We start from the raw sequence: 21,141 nt of genomic DNA on the forward strand, positions 1-21,141 counted from the left end.
TAAGCTTCCCACATCCCTCCTTGAGGCAAGAAGACACTCTGCCCTCCACCAGCATATGTGTGTATATAAATACTTACATGTGTATCTACTGCCTTAAAGGCACATATCTCCTCAAATGTAAAACCTGTTTTTTTTATTTGGTAATGAAAACTCACTTTTCATTTCTAACAAAAAACAGCTTCAAACAATAACTAAATGTTAGTTTGATAATGTTGGCAGTCACCATAGCAACAACAATGTAGTTTCTTTAAACTGTGCTACATAACACAAGTCTGGTTTCTGAGAGTATAAAATCAACATCTTCCTGAAAATCGTAATAACTGAGAAAACTGTTTTAAGTTTTGCATGATTATGTCCGTCTACTTATATGACTTGGCCTTCTGTATCAGTAGAGAACTTTTTTTACACAATACTAAATGTACAGTGTTTATGGATAAGGAGACAGAGTGTACCAATTAGTTCAGTTGATGAAGGAGTTCTGAAGCATGGTCATATTTTCATGTGCTTACAGTGAAATGTGTACTTTGACAAAATTAAATGAAAGAAGTTAAACTATGCAATCTAAAAAGCCACTTGACTTGATATCCTAAGTGAATGAAAAATTCTAGTGAAGCTAGACTTTCCACTGTGTGAGTCTTTAAACCTCATGCATTAGAGGTGGCATGGGATATATGCCAGCTACCCTTTAAGGACATCAGTTGTTTCAGCTAAATGGCAATTCTGAATGTCCATGACTTTTTCTTTTCAGTCTATTTATGGACAAATTCAGGCCAATAAAGCCAAACCCCACTAGCTGTGGACATGCACATTTCTGGCTTCTTATGGCATTATCAGCACGGCATAAGTGGAATGTTTGGCTAAAATTTGGGAACACAAGGTTGCCGTACCCAACTGATATCCATAAACCTTAGGGTGACTGCAAAATATCCCAACTAACAAACTAAAACAATGAGGTCACACAGAAAAAAACAATTGGCTAAAAAGAAGAAAAAGCAAAATCAAGCAAAGGTATACTTTCCACTGTGTGATTCTTTAAACCTTTTGCATTAGAGGTGACATGGGATATATGCAAATTACCCTTTAAAGAATCAGGTGTTTCAGCTAAATGGCAATTCTTAATGTCCATGACTTTTTCTTTTCAGTCTATTTATGGATAAATTCAGGCCAATAAAGCCAAACCCCATGTTAGCCAAACATTCTACTTATGCTGTGCTGCTGATGTCATAAGAAGGCAGAAACATGCATGTCCACAACTAGTGGGGTTTGGCTTTATTGGCCTGAATTTGTCCATAAATAAACTGAAAAGAAAAAGTCATGGACATTCAGAATTGCCATTTAGCTGAAACACCTGATGTCCTTAAGGGGTAGTTTGCATATATCTCATGTCGCCTGTAATGCAAGAGGTTCAAAAAAAATACACAGTGAAAAGTCTAGCTTTGCTAGATTTTTCTTTTTGCGTTTTTTAACCAATTGTTTTTTCTGTATGACCTTTATACTTATTGTTTTAGTTTATCCTAAATGAGGTAAAGAAGTCATAGGATACACTAAGTGAACTGACTATGTACAAGAATCCGCCAGCATTCCAAATCAGAAAAATAAATTGAAAAAACAATAACAATTTCCCTAGCTGCTTATTAAATTTGGTTCTGAACTCCTTCTGTGTAATGAACAGTCTAATAAAAATGCAACCACAGCTTTTTTATTAGTAGCAGGATGATAAAAAATAGTTAAATTCCCTGAAATCTATTAGTTTCAACTAACATATTTCCTTTAGCAAACTTATAAAAGCATTTTTTATTTGGCTGAGGACAGTACTCCATTTAGATCACAATGCATTTCTATTAGATCGTTAACTGGCTCCATGAGCCACATTAATACTGTCAACTGGTAAATGGCAGCAAAGTAAATATTTTAATATCATATACAAAAACAGACACAAAAGCTAATAAGATCTGTGGTTATAGTCCTCTGGAATGAAAAATGATTTTTAAAGCACATATATGCTGTTTCATATATTTCATTTAGGCTTATACATTTATTCACTGTTGTTATTATTACTATTTGCAAAACCAGCTTGCTTTTTTAACACAAACAGTGCTGCTAGTCTCCTGATGCAATGATGCATTAATCATGCTGATCCCATTTAAATGCCCTCACTCTGAACTTCAGTAATTCTGCTGATAGATTTGAGCTGTTCAGATACCACCTGCAGTGTTTCTGCACCAGAGATCAACTGCCTAGAAAAGATAACAAGACAGAAAGAAAACAAATGTTTACAAAGTGCATAAACAACACAATAACCACATGACATGAAGCTTTTGGTATGTTAAATCTCTGCCATAAGGAAATAAAGAATGATGTTATTTGACAAACTAAATACGAGATCTACTAATAAAGCTACTAGGATACCTAGTTCCTGCCAAATGAGGATATAGTTGAATTTATAACCAGGCTAGAAAAAGACTAGCAAGACTTTTCTTCACATTTTATCCATTCAGCTGCTGTTGACTTAATGATCTTTTTAAGCCAGCTCCATGATGCTTCTATGCTCCACAGTACCTCACACATTTGGCAAAACCCTTACCAAACGCTTCATTCATTGAGTCCTCTGGGAGGAGTTCAACAGCTTAAGCAGAGATATGAATCACCATGCAGCAGGAATGGAATGGTACCAGGCAAGGACCTATCATACTGCAGCTTTGTCAATGAGCTGTATTTGTGTGTTAGAGGTACTAACTCCTTACAAAATAATGTGTGACATATTTTTGTAGGTTCTGCACAAAGGCACTGCATGCTGAGAATAGCCATTCATGACAACAACCTCCAATGCCTCACCCCCATATAACTAGATAATGACTCTTGTCATTGGTCCCTGATCTTCACCTGGAACTGTGACATCAGACGCACCCTAATACATTCCCATGGCCTCCTAAATGGTGATAAGGCATAAGATTTATCAGTCTTCTCTAATCCCTCATCAGCTCCTCCATTGCCTGGATCCCTAGTCAAACATGATACATTTGGGACGCAGTCAGGACTTCATCTCTCTATGTCATAAAGACAGCCACATAAAATGTCCTATCCCTATTCTCTCTGCTACTTTTTGTCCAAACCCTTGTTTTGATTGGCAGATATCTAGATAACAGAGGTGCAGTAAATGCAGTGTTCTGACTTCTCACTCAGAAAATCAGTGGTTTGTTTGTTTCTTTTGGCTTTTCCCTGTTAGGGGTCGCCACAGCGGAACTCTGGTCCGCTAATGATTGGTAGTTGATTTTTACGTGCCGAGTTACCAGCCCTGACGCACAACCTTCAACAAAGGTACGCCCATTCACACATGTCTCCACGCAGAAGACGCCCTAGCTGAGAATCGAACCAGACGGTGTCTTACTGTGAGGCGACAACGCTACCGCAGCACCCGTATGCATGTTTATTGAATAGTTGGATAACAGGCTCTGTGCTTGGGCTTTGAAGTACTATACAGCATCATAAGCTTTCATAATGGCAGTGAGTGTATTCACTTAAATTTACTTGCCTACCGAGTAGTGAAAGTGAAATCTCAAATTGTTACTGGTGCTTTTTCCACTTGAAAGAAGGTACTCGTAACAGAACAGTAACTCTCAATATCAAGACTCAAACAAACACAACTTAAATAATTAAAATAAAAAAAATTGCCATGTCAAAAATCCGATGAACATAACACTATGCAAACCTAGCACTGTTTTTTGCATGTGTGTGTGTGGGGGGGCTCCAGTCACTTTTCCCTTACTATGGAGACTCTGTCCCACAATCCTGATCTCCAAACATACTATTTCTGGGGTCATGCAAGCTCATTCAATCAGAAAACGTAAAAAAACTCACCTTTTCCCTTCACTCTGTGTAGCCTGATCTCACAAATATCACTAAACTCAATGACTGCAATTTCACATTTAACAAAATGCAGCATCAAAATTATACCAATTGCTTTAAAAATATAAATAACGTGCTTTAAAACCCAGCTAAGTGAGACACAATGAAGAGTGGTTTAATGGAAGGATAACAGCTGGGCTGCTGTAATGCAAAATATACCTAGAATGACTTTCAGGCTGTTATGTCACCCCTTGATGACATTTGTGTTTTGGTTAACCTGTGCAATGGTAATCTGTAGAAGGACAAGAAATGAGGTGGACTGATTGCAAATAAACTTATCAGTATAACAGAAAAGATGACATGCTCTGCAAATCATAAAAGCAAATACAAAAACACCCTGCCACAATAACACTTCCCTCTGAGACAGACTACAAATGGTATGATGCAGCATTCATTATGTTGTCAGATGTAAAAGTGCAGGAATCACTATGAAATGGTTAGCTGTGCTGAGGATACACACCACCTCTTTAGTGCCAAATATTGCACTGGATAACTTGTGTCAGATGGAAATGATTATTCAAGAGGCTATTCTCAACAACTCCTCTTTCCCCCAATTTTTACATGGGTTTGGGGTGATGCACCGACTGTCATTACCTCTGTTGAGTCAAAGCTAATCTTCCACCTTTTTTGACAGTCATACTCAGCTGTCACATGACTTCTCTCATACAATCCATCCATTTCTTAGCTGAATGTCCTCATCCTTCTATTTCTGCAAATTCACTTTAATAAATCACTATCTGCTTTCCTATACATGAGAGAACTACCATAATTTGCTCTACTGAACTTCTCTGTAAGTGGGGTTGCTTTGTCTTCCACTCTGATGACCTCAATTCTTCATTTGTCCCAGTGTGCATTCTAGTACACCCTCTCTAACACTTCATCTCAATCACCTCAAGCTTCCTCAGCTAGTCTGCCTTCACTTGACAGGTTTCTGTGATGAAGAAGCACTGGCTATGCAACTGTTCTGTGCACATTATTTAACTGCTTTTTTAGCATCCCTCTTTCACACACTACCCTTGACACTTCATGGTGCAGCACCTCTGATTCTACCATTGACCTCCTCTTTTTGACTTTCCTTTCCCTCAATCACACCTCCCAAACACCTGGAAGCTGTCGGTTTTCAAAGGTGCTGTGACAGAAATTCTGTACTGTAACTTGTATTCATTACTGCAGGAAATTTGATTTTATCTGATTTATTAATGAGACATCCTGCACTCCCTTCAATGAAGAGGTCTTTGGAATGCAGGATAAAGAAATGAAAAATTGAGGAGAGGGGTAGGATGATTGTTGTTGCAGTTAAGGTACACAGGTAATGAGACTAACCTTGGAAGAAACATCTTTATCGTTCTCTGACAATAAGAAAGAAGTGGTATTGTGTTGAACAAGCATCTGGAATGGTTTCACCCGGCCTCCGCTGAAAATTGGCTTTGTTCCAAGTTGGACTTTCCAGGTAAACAAATGTAAATAAATAAAAAATAAAATAAAGTATTGAAGACTTCCAAGATAGCTGCACAATGATCAACAGCTTACTTGCAGCTCTCCCAGTGTGAAAAAAGAAAATGACAGAGAAGGGCCAGTAATTCTGCCTGTGTTAGTAAATTTCAGTCACTGGCTAGTAATTACAATGGCTGGATGCCAGCAAGGAAGATACATAGAAAACTTGAAAGAGAATCAACTGGAAAATATGAAGAGAAAAAAACTGGCTGACTTTGAAGATGGCTGTAAATGGAGTAACAGCTTAATTTCAGCTCTCCAAGTATGAGGACAGAAATGTTGAAAAAAGAGCTAGTGAATTTGTCATTTTGGATATAATTAAGTTACTGAATAGTAGGTGGTACAGCGGTAGCGTTGTTGCTTCACAGCAAGAGGTTCTCCTATTCGATTCTTGGCTGGAGTGCCTTCTGTGTGGAGTCTGCATGTCCTCCCCACGGTCGAGCGGCATTCGAAAGACATGTGTGAATGGGTGTGCCTTCCTTGAAGGTTGGCAGTCGGGCTGGCAACTCAGCACCATAAAAATATCTACTGCCAATCATTAGCGGACTGGAGTTCCGCTGTGGTGACCCCTAACCGGGAAAAGCCAAAATGACAAACAACTATAGTAGGTGCACTGTCTGGATGCCAGCAAAGAAGAAATTTAGAGAACCTGAAAGAAAATCGACCACAAAAAGTGAAAACACTGGCTAGGAGAAATCCTGCAGCTGTTCAGCAAGAAGCAATTCAAGCTCCAGCTTTGGTGCAAGACATGACTTCCAGTAGTCTAAAAAAGAAAATCCGCCAAATGTGCTCAGAGATGATTAAAATAAATGAAACGCTGATAGAATATATCAGCTCAAGTAATAAAAGGCTAGAAAAAATGGAAGCTTTAAACAGATATTGAGATGAGCTAATAAAACTGCAAAAATCAGTGGTCAAAATGAAGAAAAGGCTGTCTGAGTATGAGACTGCTCAAGAAGAGATTTTTTTTTTTTTAAATGGTAGAATTACAAGAGAAAGCAAGTAAGGAAAACCTGAGATTTTCTGATGTATCAAAGAAACTGGAAAGAACAGAATGTACTCATTTTATGAAAGCACAAATAAGCTACTTGACCGGCATTCCACAGCAAGAGTTGTTAACTGAAAGGGCACATTATGTGTATACTCCAAACCTGGCCATGAGAAAGAAGCCAAGACCACTAATAGTAAACATGCAATCCTATCAGCAGAAAGAATTGATTCTGACAAAACTATGGCAGAAGGACAAAGTACTAAAAATCAGAGACAGCAGAGTGTCTATGGAAAATGAGTTCTCACTGTACAACAAGCAAAAAGAGGAGTAAATTTATTACAGCAATTGTGGAATGTCAAGACAGATATGAAATTCAAACTGCTGTATCCAGCTATCATCAGAATATTTTTTTTTGTGGAGGGTCAGTCATTTTTTGATGCATAACATGCTAAGGAGGAAATACAAACATTTATCCAAAAAGTGAAATGTCATACAAAAGGGACTTCTGCTTCTTATTATTCTGATAAGCCTCATACGGAGAATCTGTCAGTGAAATCTTTTCCAATATTCTAAAGAAAAATGCTCGAGAGACAGAAAAAAAAGCATATGAGTAAACAAGAAGAAACAGGAGTACATTGGAAATGAACCAGAGACTGGAGTTAGGGAATATAAGAAAACAGCAACTTGGAAATTAATGAATAGATGTGATATTACAAAATATCAATTACATTTATGAAATATGGCGGAACAAGAAAACCTGGAAATACTGGGACTTATTTGAGTCTGTTAAATACACAGGGGACTCCAAAGCATATGCCCTACTTCATGTTGTTAGTGTTTGGAGGAATATTAGGGAGGGGAGAAGAGGAAGGAAAGAGGTAACTGTAAGCAAAACATTTGTTGTTAACAGTATTTTTATAAAACGTGACATATACTGCATGTTAAATAGGAAAGCTTTTTCAGTTATTTTTGAGTGCAACCGGGATACTAAATTAAACAGGGGCCTTTTTCTTCCTCCTTCTCTCTTTCTTTCCTTCTTCTTGTTGAGTTTTAAGAAATGTAGGCACTGCAATATATAAAGAGAAGAAAGCCTGGCCTAAAGAGGATGATGCAAATAAAACTGATGTGCTTTTTCTTATTTTTGCCTATAGGAATAACTGGATTAAGGTATTTGGCTTTTAAGTGGAAGCAAATAAATAAAAGAATATTTAATGTAATTAAAAGTTTTCCTTTAGCAAATAAATGTTCACAGTGCAACACTAGAAACTTGTAGCTGAAGGCAACTATGGATCTGGTTCTCAAGTTTCTATGGAGACAAGCTAAGGGCAATAAAACAGAATATTTTTTTCTTTCAATGGCTAAAAGATAATGTTTTCTGAAAGCACTCAAGTTGTTTTCTACATTTGGGACAGGAATAAGGATAAAACAAAAATAGACAGCCCTTAGTGTAAGTAGAAGTGAAGGCTGTACTATGTAGCTTAGCATGGATAACCTTCATTATAGGTTAGTTAAAGCCTGCAAGTGTAGATGTCAGTGTGGGACAATTGTTCCTATTATGAGAGTTAAGCTTCATTATTTGAAGATGTACAAAGTTTGAGTGCTTCTATTAAGTTAGTATGTTCTAAGGGTGCTCTGGGTTGTTTTTATTTGTTGTTTTTTAAGGGTTTTCATTAAAACAAAAAGTATTGTAAGATGTGGCACAGGTTCAAATGGATATGAAAAGAAACAACTGTATAAAAGATCAACCTACCAAACATTAGTATATGCATACAACACAAAAGCTGAAACTAGATATATTTTTTTTATAAAAAAGCTGTTAAACATATAACATGTGGGAATAATAACTTCTTATCATAATGGCAACAATTTCCATATTATCTTTGAATGTGAATGGTCTTGCAGGTATATAAAAAAGAAAGAGTAGTGAGCTATATTGAGAAATGGAGAGTGTGGGTAGCTATGTTACAGGAGATGCATTTGGAGTGAACTGAACATGTGAATTTGATAGGGCAAGGATTCTGACAGAGTTATTCAGTGAAGTGTCTGGGACAAAGGAAGAGGTGAGTACTTGTGTTAGTTGCTGGAGAACCTCCAGTAGTGATAAAGGAGGAAGGGAAAGATGGTGATGGTGAATTTCTTAGAGTGCAGCTACTGGCAAGGGAGGAGGGTTGTGCTAGCATGTATTTATGTTCTACTTAGGACTACTACAACAGGCTTAAGAAAATTCTGGAAGAAATCATCAGCAGGGAATGTTGCTTATAGATGGGTCTGCAGTTTGGTTTGCAGCAGTGGGGATGTGTCTGAGGGGCCTGGAGGGGAGGGTAGATTTTTGGAGAAGTTTATGACAATGTTTGGTGTGGAGGATGTGACTTCAGTGGCAGGGGCTCTTCCCCAGGGAGCAGGGGCTGGGCTAGGTGGGACAGAAATCGTAGTTCACAGGAACATGTGCATTTGATTGAAGGTTTTGATGTGCCTCCAGTGACTGTTTCAGATTACACACCAATAATAATTAAAATGAAAGTGCAGGTTGGTGAAGTGGAAGTGAGACGCTGGCACTTACCCACCTATCTGTAGGACAAAGAGGGGTTTGTGGAATGGGTGGTGAAGATTGTTTGGGAGTTGTTAGGGAGGACAGAGACTTCTTCAGAAGACATAGCTAGGGAGTGGAATGGAATGAGGGTGGAATTTAAAGATAGAGTAGAGATAGAGGAAAGGGTAGGAAGTGGCAGGAGTTTAGAGGGGCTGACAGAGGTTGAGGTGTAGCGGAGTGCTGGAGAGAAAGTAGGGGACTGCCTCCATGATGTGCATAAGTTCAGAAGAATTGCTGTTGGGCAGCTGTTTTTTGGTGATAACTCGAGAATACAAAGGATTTTGATGCAGCAGCTCACTCAGCAGAGAGTGAAAGGGGTTGTTGCCATGCTTGGGGAGCTGTGGCAAAGAAGATGGACGGAGATCCTTTGGCGGTGTTAGAAATGCTTTGGAAGTTTTGTGAAAATCTGTGTGGAGCAGAGAGATATGGAGGTTGGGAGAGAGAGTACAAGTGGAAATGTTTTTGGAAGAATGAAATATGCCTGGTTGGAGGTGGATGGGGCTCAATTGCTAACTGCTGAGGAGCATGAGGAGATACGATAAGGGTGGTGATATGTAGCCTGTCTGCAAGAGAGTCTCTGGGAGTGGATGGTGTTCCTGTGGTTGGAACCTTGTGGGGAGAAGTGGTGGAGATCTGGAAGGTTTTGACTGACAGTATTTTAAAGGCAATGGAGACACTGGCATACTGGAGAAAAGCTTTACTGGCTGTGGTGCCTGATGATGATGGTGGAGACCCATCAAATACGGCTTCATTTTAATTCTAAACCATGACTGTAAAGTGTTTGTGTCTGTACTGGCTGGGAGAGTGACAGGGGTGATGCCAGGATTAATAGATGTGGATCAGTGTGGTGTTCTGGAGAGAAGGCAAACATCTGGCAACACTGATAGAATGATGATGATCCAGAGGAAGCAGTATGAAAAGAAAATACCACTGCTGTTGGTAGGTCTTGATGCACAAAAAAGCATTCCACAGAGTAAGCAAGGATATTATGAGTACAGCAATGGAATCATTTGCATTCTCTGACATAATAATATGCAAAAATTAAAACTGAGGGTCCTCCCTAATAAGTTCTGTTTGAACAGAGGAACCACCCATGAGTGCCCTCTTTCCTCTTTGTTATTTGTGTTATATTTAGAACCATTGGCAAAGAAAATAAAGGACTCAGAAACTCAAAGCTACAATTGGTATGGTAATCAAGAAAAGTTGGCTTTATCTGCAGATGATATTATTTTTATTTTATATCTAATACACCCAGAAAAGAATATTTTAGTGTTGTGGAACATTCTGAGACAGTTTCAAGTCTTTTTGGTATACAAAATTAATGAAGATAAAATAAAGGCAATAGCTATAAGCTATGTACCCACACACAAACTGGTTCAGCAATACCCATATTTATGGGGACATGATAAAATGAAATATATAACAGTATGGGTTAAAAAGGATTCTGTTATGGCAGCTAAGGATATGTGAGAAGAGACTGAACAAAAGATAATACAAAAACTGAGAAACTGGAAGCTCTGTTTTATGGATATGGATACCAAGACACAAGCAGTGAAATTGTTCTTAGTCCCTTTAGTCTTATACATAGGTCAGATATATTTTTATCAACCAGAGAAGTTGTGGATAGCAATAAATAAAGAGTTCAAGGACTTTATCTGGGAGGGGAGAAGGGCAGGAGTTGGGTGGTGTGAATTAGTCCATCTGGTTGAGTAGGGTGGTTTGGGATTGCCTGGTTTTGGGGGCAGTATTTTGGAGCAATACAGCTGGGGCTCCTATGCATGGCACAGGTGGTGGGCTATAGTTCAGAGTGGAAGGGGATGGTGGTGAAGCGGAGGGTGGTTCAAGAGGTGGGGTAGACTTGGATTTTGGTTGCATACCCTTGGAGAGGGTGGTAATAACAGTGCAGACTGTTATAATCGTGGCGTGACGGAGTTCTGGGAACTGAAATGGAGTGGAAGTAGAGAGGGGAGATTCTTCTGATGGGGATGGCTTCAGTTGGGGTGTGGAGAGAGTGGGCAAGGGGGCTGGAGTTTGCTGGAGAGGACTGGTGGGGGACCCAAGGTGCTGTAAACAGCAATTGGTGAGGGAGGGATGGTGGAATGGGAGGAGGCCAAGAATTCATTTGGACTGTGGGCTGGAGACTGCCTTCCTATTAGGGAATGATGTCAGAGCGTGGGTGGGGTGGGATGAATGGGGGCATCTTGGATGGGAGTCCAGCACTGTTGGAGTTTTTGGTGGGGTCTAGAGCAGGGGCTGCTGTTGAGGAAGGGATGATTGGTGGGGCATATAGAATATTGCACGATGGCTTTGGGTGTCAGTCAGGGGAGGTTGGAGGGGATTAAGAGAAGGGATTGGATGGGCAGGTCACAGGAAGGCAGTGGGAGGATATACGTGTGGCTCCTGGGTATGCAACGGGGTTTGGAGGATTTGGGATCTTTACTTGGAGATGTCTGCATGGGTATTTTTGTACTACAGGCAGACCCTAGGAAGTTTATTCCTTATATGAACTGCAGCTGTTGGAGGTGTGATGGGGACATGTTTTTTGGGAATGTGGCGGGTTGGCAGACTTTAAAGGTTCCCTGCGGACTGCCCTGTCATAGATGCTGGGTGAGTAGGATGGTGTTATTTTTTTGAGCTGTGATGCAAGATGGCGGTCAGTGTCTGGACCAGACATGCTGGAAGTGATGAATGCGGTGGTAGAGATGGCAGGAGTAGAGGTGTGATCTTTGGAAGGGGGTGGGAGGAGGTTGCATAGAGGGGAATGGGAATTGTGGGAACAATGCATGCGGAGTGGTATTTGGAGGAGGGGTGGTGTTTAGGGGAGGGAAGGAATTGAATGAGCTATGTATGCTTGATGGACAATGACTGTATAAAAGATTATGCGTGATGTAAAATGTTTGCAAGTGAAAATATGTCAGTGTGGTTTATCTTCATTTATATAAATGTCTTTTTGCTTATGTCATACTGTCATAGGTGATAATTCAAAAAAGTTGTTTCTTGTTAAAAAAAAAAAAAAAAAAAAAAAGAGAGAAAACACTGAATAGGAGGAATCCTGCAGCTGTTCACCAAAAAGCAGTTCAAGCTCCAGCTTTGGTACAAGAGCTGACTTCCAGTAACTTAGAGGAAAAAACTAAGTGAAATGTGCTCAGAGATTATTAAAATAAATGAAATACTGAAGGAGTATATCAACTCAAGTAAAAAAAGGCTGAAAAATAGAAAAAGCTTTAACTAGTTGTTCATATGAACTGTTAAAACTGCAAATCTGAGAGACTGAAATGAAGAAAAGACTACACAGAAGGATAAAAGGAAGGCAGATAAACTGATTAAGAGACAAACCATTGACAACCTCGGGCATAAAAGAGGGGTTAGTACGAAAAGACACCTTGTCTCTGGAGAAAACTAAAAAAAGAGGAACAGGCATGAAAGGCTGAAGTTCACTATCTCTCAGTAGCAGGGACAAAAAGAAGCCTGACTCAAATTTTCAGGTATAAAACTGAAGTCCTAGGAAGGCAGAATATGTTTCCTGAGAGGTCTGATATGAAGTACACCTTTAAGAAATTGCTTAGGCTCAAATCTAGAGGCTAGAGAAGGAGTCAATGGCAGACAAGCAGAAACTGCTGGGAGGTGAGCTTTAGCTAAAGAATATGCTATCTCAGCATGGAGAAGATTACACAAATGAGAGAACCAGAGGAACCTCCATATATAGGGGATCCTGATGACAGACAGGCACCAGATAAAAAATCTTCTCCATTTGGAAATATGTGATTTCCTGCCAGTTGGTTTCCTGGTCTCCTGTAGGATCTGAAGCATGTACTCAGAAAAGAGGAGCCTTAAAGGACTCAAAACCCTATCACCTGTTGAAGAGTGGACAAGTGAGGATGGATAAGAGACTCCTTGTCTTGTGTGAGGAGATCCACCCAGTAAGTTATAACTTGTGGTGATTGTCCCAGCCAAGTGAGAATGAATGGGAAACCAATGCTGTCTGGTCCAAAAGGGAATCACTAACAAGATTTTTGGGAGAGTCCTGTCCGATCTTGCGTAAAACTCTTAAGAGACGAAGGGGAGGAAAGGCATACATAAACATCCCCCTCCAAGGAAAAGACAGGGCATCCACTTTCCAAGTCAGAGTACTTGGGACTCCAGAACAGAATAGAGGAAGTGTTCTGTTCAGAGGGTAGGCAAAAAGATCTACCCGAGGAATACCCCACTGAAGGACAATATCCAGGAACACATCTCTATGAAGCATCCATTCTTGAGCTTGTGTGCTGGACCTGCTGAAAGAGTCTGCCACCAGATTATGCTCTGAGGGAATGTAAACTGCCTAAAGAGTCACTTGATACTGGAGGACAGCTACATCTCAGATCTGAAGAGCTAATCTGCAAAGAAGATAGGACCTTGTACTCCCTTGCTTGTTGATAAACCACATCACTGTGGTACTGTCTGTGAAAATTTTGAGGGCCATGGATGAAACAGGGAATGAAAAGCCTGAAGAGCTGGAAGCAGAGCCCTCATGTCCTTTATACTGATGTGGTCTGACCTCTGATGAAGATGCCAAAGACCCTGAACCTTGAGAGAGTCAAAGGCAGCCCCTCAATCCCTGTCTGAGGTATAGATAAGTCAGGACTGGAGCCTAGAAAGGAAGCCCTGGGTTTGAGAGAAAGTCGATGAATCCATCACTGAACCTTGCGCTTAGACAGGGAAATCCAGGGGGTGGCCATGTTGGAACCACAATAACTTGAGGTACCACTAAAGCTTTCTTACATGTAGCCTGGCCAGAGGGAGCATGGGAATGGTGGAAGTAATGAACCCATGGACCTCGAACAATCCCCTGGTCATGACTGAAGCCAGAGGAAGAAAAGACTGGAAAAAGGCAGTAAGAGACAGAGCCTTGGGGCAGGTAGAGATGCCAGCATGGAGATTATCTGAAGCCTGCAAATGATGAAAATATGATCCTGCGAAAGTGGCAGAACCACTTTTGGAATTTTATGGTGAACCATAAACTCTGTAACAGGGGAAACAGTAAACTGGAGAATTTGAAGCAGAGCATCAGGGGGCAGAAGCTTGAATGAGCAGATTGTCCAAATAAGGAAAGATCTGAACTCCTCTCATCCTGCAAAAGGCAATGCCAGGATCGAGGCATTTGGTGAATACTCTTGGGGCAATAGAGGCGAAAAGGCAAAGCAAAGAACTAAAAATGCAAGGAAGAAACAGAGAAACAAACATTTTCTGAAAAGGAGATGCATGGGGATAAGAAGGTATGCATCTTTGATATCCAGAAAGACTAGAAAGGCCTGAGGTAGAAGGGGAAATGTCTGAAGAGAAAACATTTTCAAGGAAGCAATCTTGAGAAAGGTGTTGAACTGGGAAAAATCCAGAATCGGTCCTCCTTGGAAGGGGTGGGAGGAGGTTGCATAGAGGGAATGGGAATTGTGGGAACAATGCATGCGGAGTGAGTATATTGGAGGAGAGGGGTGTGTAGGGGAGGAAGGAATTGAATGAGCTATGTATGCTTGATGGACAATGACTGTATAAAAGATTATGCGTGATGTAAAATGTTTGCAAGTGAAAATATGTCAGTGTGGTTTATCTTCATTTATATAAATGTCTTTTTGCTTATGTCATACTGTCATAGGTGATAATTCAAAAAAGTTGTTTCTTGTTAAAAAAAAAAAAAAAAAAAAGAGAGAGAAAACACTGAATAGGAGGAATCCTGCAGCTGTTCACCAAAAAGCAGTTCAAGCTCCAGCTTTGGTACAAGAGCTGACTTCCAGTAACTTAGAGGAAAAAACTAAGTGAAATGTGCTCAGAGATTATTAAAATAAATGAAATACTGAAGGAGTATATCAACTCAAGTAAAAAAAGGCTGAAAAATAGAAAAAGCTTTAACTAGTTGTTCATATGAACTGTTAAAACTGCAAATCTGAGAGACTGAAATGAAGAAAAGACTACACAGAAGGATAAAAGGAAGGCAGATAAACTGATTAAGAGACAAACCATTGACAACCTCGGGCATAAAAGAGGGGTTAGTACGAAAAGACACCTTGTCTCTGGAGAAAACTAAAAAAAGAGGAACAGGCATGAAAGGCTGAAGTTCACTATCTCTCAGTAGCAGGGACAAAAAGAAGCCTGACTCAAATTTTCAGGTATAAAACTGAGGTCCTAGGAAGGCAGAATAGGTTTCCTGAGAGGTCTGATAGGTCTGATATGAAGTACAACTTTAAGAAATTGCTTAGGCTCAAATCTAGAGGCTAGAGAAGGAGTCAATGGCAGACAAGCAGAAACTGCTGGGAGGTGAGCTTTAGCTAAAGAATATGCTATCTCAGCATGGAGAAGATTACACAAATGAGAGAACCAGAGGAACCTCCATATATAGGGGATCCTGATGTCAGACAGGCACCAGATAAAAAATCTTCTCCATTTGGAAATATGTGATTTCCTGCCAGTTGGTTTCCTGGTCTCCTGTAGGATCTGAAGCATGTACTCAGAAAAGAGGAGCCTTAAAGGACTCAAAACCCTATCACCTGTTGAAGAGTGGACAAGTGAGGATGGATAAGAGACTCCTTGTCTTGTGTGAGAAGATCCACCCAGTAAGTTATAACTTGTGGTGATTGTCCCAGCCAAGTGAGAATGAATGGGAAACCAATGCTGTCTGGTCCAAAAGGGAATCACTAACAAGATTTTTGGGAGAGTCCTGTCCGATCTTGCGTAAAACTCTTAAGAGATGAAGGGGAGGAAAGGCATACATAAACATCCCCCTCCAAGGAAAAGACAGAGCATCCACTTTCCAAGTCAGAGGACTTGGGACTCCAGAACAGAATAGAGGAAGTGTTCTGTTCAGAGGGTAGGCAAAAAGATCTACCCGAGGAATACCCCACTGATGGACAATATCCAGGAACACATCTCTATGAAGCATCCATTCTTGAGCTTGTGTGCTGGACCTGCTGAAAGAGTCTGCCACCAGATTATGCTCTGAGGGAATGTAAACTGCCTAAAGAGTCACTTGATACTGGAGGACAGCTACATCTCAGATCTGAAGAGCTAATCTGCAAAGAAGATAGGACCTTGTACTCCCTTGCTTGTTGATAAACCACATCACTGTGGTACTGTCTGTGAAAATTTTGAGGGCCATGGATGAAACAGGGAATGAAAAGCCTGAAGAGCTGGAAGCAGAGCCCTCATGTCCTTTATACTGATGTGGTCTGACCTCTGATGAAGATGCCAAAGACCCTGAACCTTGAGAGAGTCAAAGGCAGCCCCTCAATCCCTGTCTGAGGTATAGATAAGTCAGGACTCGAGCCTAGAAAGGAAGCCCTGGGTTTGAGAGAAAGTCGATGAATCCATCACTGAATCTTGCGCTTAGACAGGGAAATCCAGGGGGTGGCCATGTTGGAACCACAATAACTTGAGGTACCACTACAGCTTTCTTACATGTAGCCTGGCCAGAGGGAGCATGGGAATGGTGGAAGTAATGAACCCATGGACCTCGAACAATCCCCTGGTCATGACTGAAGCCAGAGGAAGAAAAGACTGGAAAAAGGCAGTAAGAGACAGAGCCTTGGGGCAGGTAGAGATGCCAGCATGGAGATGGTCTGAAGCCTGCAAATGATGAAAATATGATCCTGAGAAAGTGGCAGAACTAATTTTTGGAAGTTTATGGTGAACCATAAACTCTGTAACAGGGGAAACAGTAAACTGGAGAATTTGAAGCAGAGCATCAGGGGGCAGAAGCTTGAATGAGCAGATTGTCCAAATAAGGAAAGATCTGAACTCCTCTCATCCTGCAAAAGGCAATGCCAGGATCGAGGCATTTGGTGAATACTCTTGGGGCAATAGAGAGGCCAAAAGGCAAAGCAAAGAACTAAAAATGCAAGGAAGAAACAGAGAAACAAACATTTTCTGAAAAGGAGATGCATGGGGATAAGAAGGTATGCATCTTTGATATCCAGAAAGACTAGAAAGGCCTGAGGTAGAAGGGGAAATGTCTGAAGAGAAAACATTTTCAAGGAAGCAATCTTGAGAAAGGTGTTGAACTGGGAAAAATCCAGAATCGGTCCTCCTTTCTGGGAACCAAAAACATTCTGCAATAAAACCCCTCCCTACCTGGGCAGAAGGCACAGCTTGAATGGTGCCCTGAACCAAAACAGAATGAAGCATCTCTGGAAAACGAGGAAGTCATTCTCAAATAGGTTGAGGGATGCCCAAAAAGTAAGGAAGGGATTTCCAAACCATGAAATATCCCTGGCGGATAATGTACAGAACCCAAACGTCTGTTGTGATCTTTAATCAATTTGGAAGAGATAGGGAAAGATGGAGGGATAAAGGAACCTGGCTGAGAGAAAGGTGAAACAAATTTGTCAAATGGAGCCTGGCTTATCCTGAAAAGTAGGCTTCTGGGAGGTAGGGGGTTGCGTAGACTTAGCAAGAGGCACACATCTAGAAACACTTTCCCTTAGGTGGAGGATGAGACTGCCTACAAACAAAAGCAGATTTGGAGGGATAATGCCTCTGAAACCTAGGAATAGGAGAAACAAAAATATGTTTCATCTCCTGCAAATCTTGACCCTTATCCTGGTGCAACTTCAAAAGTTCATCAGCAGCAGCACCAAAAAGATTTTTATTATCCAGAGGAGCATTCAACAGTTTGGCCTTAATGTCATCAGGCAAAGTTGAAGACAAAGCCAAGGCAACAGAACCAAAGGCAGCAGCCCTGGAGAAAGAATCAGCTGCACTATAGCTGCACTTGATAGAGTGGCGAGCAACTTACGAGGGAGAGCCCAATACGGAAAGGGCAGAAGCCTTCTCCTCAGAGTCAGGAAGTTCAGGAAACACTTTGCAAACCTGAGAAAGGAGGGCCAAAACATACCTGGTCATATTAACCTTGTAGTTAATGGCCTAAAAGGATAAAGTAGCAGTGGTATAAAAGTTTTTGCTCAGCCTCTCCACAGCCCTATGATCCTTATCTGAAGGGAACAACTCTTAGGGCTTGTCAGAAGAAACATACACTACAGAAGGGTCAGCAGAAGAGTATTTATAAAGACATTTACATTCATCAGGCACCTTGTAAAATCTATTAGGTTTCTTGGGTGTAAGGGGCTGTCAATCAGGGGCCAGAGAAGTTGCTGAAAATGGATCTATGAGGGTAGCCAGGACAGGGGGAACAGCTGATGGCTTAGGATACTCCATCTGAAGGAGCTCATTATACATTTTCCAAATGTCAGAGACTTGAGAACAATCCCACTTAAAAAGCTTTGTCATGCATATAACAATATCCCCAAAGCACAGTTCCTTCAAAGGGTAATCTGGACTAATATTATCCTCTTCCTCTGAACCATAGCCCAAGGGGGAAAGCATTTGAGAAGAATAAGCCAGAAACTCTTCTCAAGAATTCAGATCCTCATAAGAACAGTCTAGTTCCCTTGGTCATTTAAGAGGTGTGGAAGACCAGGGAGAGGCAGGTACAGACACTCCCTGAGGAGGCTTTAAAGTCATTAAAGCATTTAATAATCTCAGAGTAAAATCCTGCCATTTACACTGGAGATCCTTAACTACAGGGGAAAATATGCTTGGTTTTCCGTTTCTTTTTTTGTAGGACATCCGCACGAAACATCCTTGGAGGGTCAGACCCCTTGTCACATTCAATAAAGTGTAATAGGGATCTCTTTCCTAACTAAGATCCGCAGAATCCCCCTTTATCCTTCAAATATAAACAGCTGAAGTTCTCCCTCAATATCAGGAGCAGACAACTGTAAAGCCTCTGAGGATGTGTGAGAAATCAGATCCATGTTGACCTCTGACTGGGTCGCAGCAAAAGAATACAAAGTAACCACTGGATAATCCTCTGAGCTTTCATTAGCCTTGAAAGAGACATCCAGGGGAAGCTGGACAGCAGCTGGATCAGACTTAGGTTTTCTGGCCTTTTTCTTGGCAGATGGCTGAACATTGGGATGGGCAGACTCTGCCATAGCACCTTGAGCCAACAGCATAAGATGCTGGTTTTCAAGGTAAACAAATAAAATGGGACAACTATGTAGGATCTTAGGGGAAAAAGCCTGGCAGACAGAACATTGAGTATGGTCGTGGGAAGTACCCAAACAGAAAAGACATTGATGGTGATGGTCTTTGTGGGGAGTCTGTCTCCCACACTGACATTTTCCCTTTCTGGGTGACATGAACTCAACATTAAACAAAAAAGAAAGACAAGAAACCCCAACAGGGCACTTATCTGAAACATGGTTTATTAACCAGTACAGCAGAAGGGTGTTCAGACTGACATTCAATGATGTTGTTCAGACTGGCGGCAAAGAAGTTATGAGTGTGTGAGTCTGTATGTCACCTCCCCCCCCTTTTTTTTTTTTAACAAGAAACATCTTTATTAAATTATCACGTAAGCATAAGCAATAATACATTATATAAATGAAAACAAACCATATTGATGTAATTTTAACTGCAAACATTATACATTACAAACCATGTTGACAAAATTGTATTTGCAAATAAATACTATCCAGTCACTGTCAGTCAAACCTTATATAGCTCATTCAAATCCTGCCTTCTTTAAACCTTGTTCCTCCTCTGCATGTATTGTTTCCACAATTTCCATTTTTTTCTATGTAATCTGCTCCTGCCCTTTTCTAAAGATCCCAATTCCAGTTGCTTTATCTCTGTTACTATAGTCACTACTTCTAGTAAAGCTGGTTTAGACATTGATTTCCATTTTCTAGTAATTGCTTTTTGGCAACCACCATAATTAGACTCAGCAGTTCCGATTCCGTATCATAGCTCAAAAAAATAATTTTCTTAGTTACACCAATTTGCTCACCCAGTATCTCTGAAAGAGTAGTTTGCAGAGAATCTTTAAAGTTTGCCAACTCATTACACTTCCAGATAATATGTTTCCAATTACCTCTCTCTTCCCTATAACACCTCCAACATTTGCTGTCTACCTGAGAAAAAATTCTTTGGAGTCTACTTGAGGTATAAAAATACGTATGTAAACACTAGCAAAGATCCTAAATTGTTTCGACTTTGTTGCATACTTAGGAGACATACATATATCCCTCCACTGTTTCTTTGCGAATTGCTTATCCAGTCTCTTTTCCCAATCCTTTCTAACCTCTTCTGATTGATTCTTATAGTTGTCATGCAATATTTTATATGCTCTACTAATTATTCCTTTTTTAACAGCAGCTTCTGTTCTAGAGTCTACTAAAAAACTCTTCCAGTGTTGGTCTTTCGCTTAGGATCCCCCTGTTTCTTTCTCTTTGCCTATATGCCAATATCAGTCCTTGATAGGGAAGGCAATCTCTGTCCTGCGATCCCAATAAATTCTTGGCCTCTTCCCTTTCCTATTACCTTTCCCCCTCTAATTATTTGCTCCCAATACCTTGGTTCTTTTACCAGTTTTCTGCAAAAAATTCCAGCCCCCTCTTGCCTATTGTCTTGTACCCTAGTTGCAGTCATTCCCATCAGTAGATTCCTTTCTCCATTCCCATGTTGGCTTAGTTCTTGCAATACTTTCTGCAATTTTATAAATATAATATTCTGCGTGGCTATTGTTCTTCTCCTTAAGAATCTGTATCCAAAATCCCAGTCTCTCCTTGTTGCTTGAGCTTCCCTCCTTTTCATCATCATTCCTTTCCACTATGAATTATAGCTTTCTACTTGTGCTATGTATAGGATGCTTTACTGTGTAGCTCTGAAATACCTCTTCAAATCTGGTAATTCCAAACTAACTTGTTCAATTGAAAGAATCAACTTATTGCACTTGACTTTTGCCGTCTTCCCCTCCCAGATAAAATCCTTCAAGCTCTTTATTAATTGCTATCCACAACTTCTCCTATAGTTGATAAAATATGCCTGACCTATGTATAAAACAAAAGGGACTTAAAACATTGCTTGTATCTTGCTACCTATATCCATATGACATTGCTTCCAATTTCTCATTATCTTTTGTTTAGTTTCTTCCCACATATCCTTAGCTGACACACCAGAATTCTTTTTAATTCATACTGCTAAGTACTTCATTTTATCATGTTCCAATAAATATGGATATTGCTGAACCAATTTGTGTGTGGGTACATAAGTTATTGCTATTGCCTTTGTTTTAGCTTAATTCATTTTGTATCCTAAAAAGATTTGAAACTGCCTCAAAATGTTCCAC

The 21,141-nt window shown here is 40.3% G+C and overlaps 1 protein-coding gene across 2 annotated transcripts in view; it reads right to left on the reverse strand.

Annotated features, from left to right (window-relative positions):
* Positions 1-1,679: 1,679 nt before the first annotated feature.
* Positions 1,680-21,141, reverse strand: part of ENTR1 (endosome associated trafficking regulator 1) — a 347,727-nt gene continuing 328,265 nt past the window's right edge. For both annotated transcript variants that reach the window (XM_044057869.1, XM_044057868.1), the window contains one exon: positions 1,680-2,237. In XM_044057869.1, coding sequence (XP_043913804.1) covers positions 2,144-2,237 — 94 coding nt within the window. In that variant the 3' untranslated portion in view covers positions 1,680-2,143. The remainder of the gene's footprint in view (positions 2,238-21,141) is intronic.

The sequence above is a fragment of the Protopterus annectens genome, chromosome 16.part0, assembly GCF_019279795.1.
Source record: "Protopterus annectens isolate FY-2018-M chromosome 16.part0, PAN1.0, whole genome shotgun sequence".
NCBI classification, from domain to species: domain Eukaryota; kingdom Metazoa; phylum Chordata; order Ceratodontiformes; family Protopteridae; genus Protopterus; species Protopterus annectens.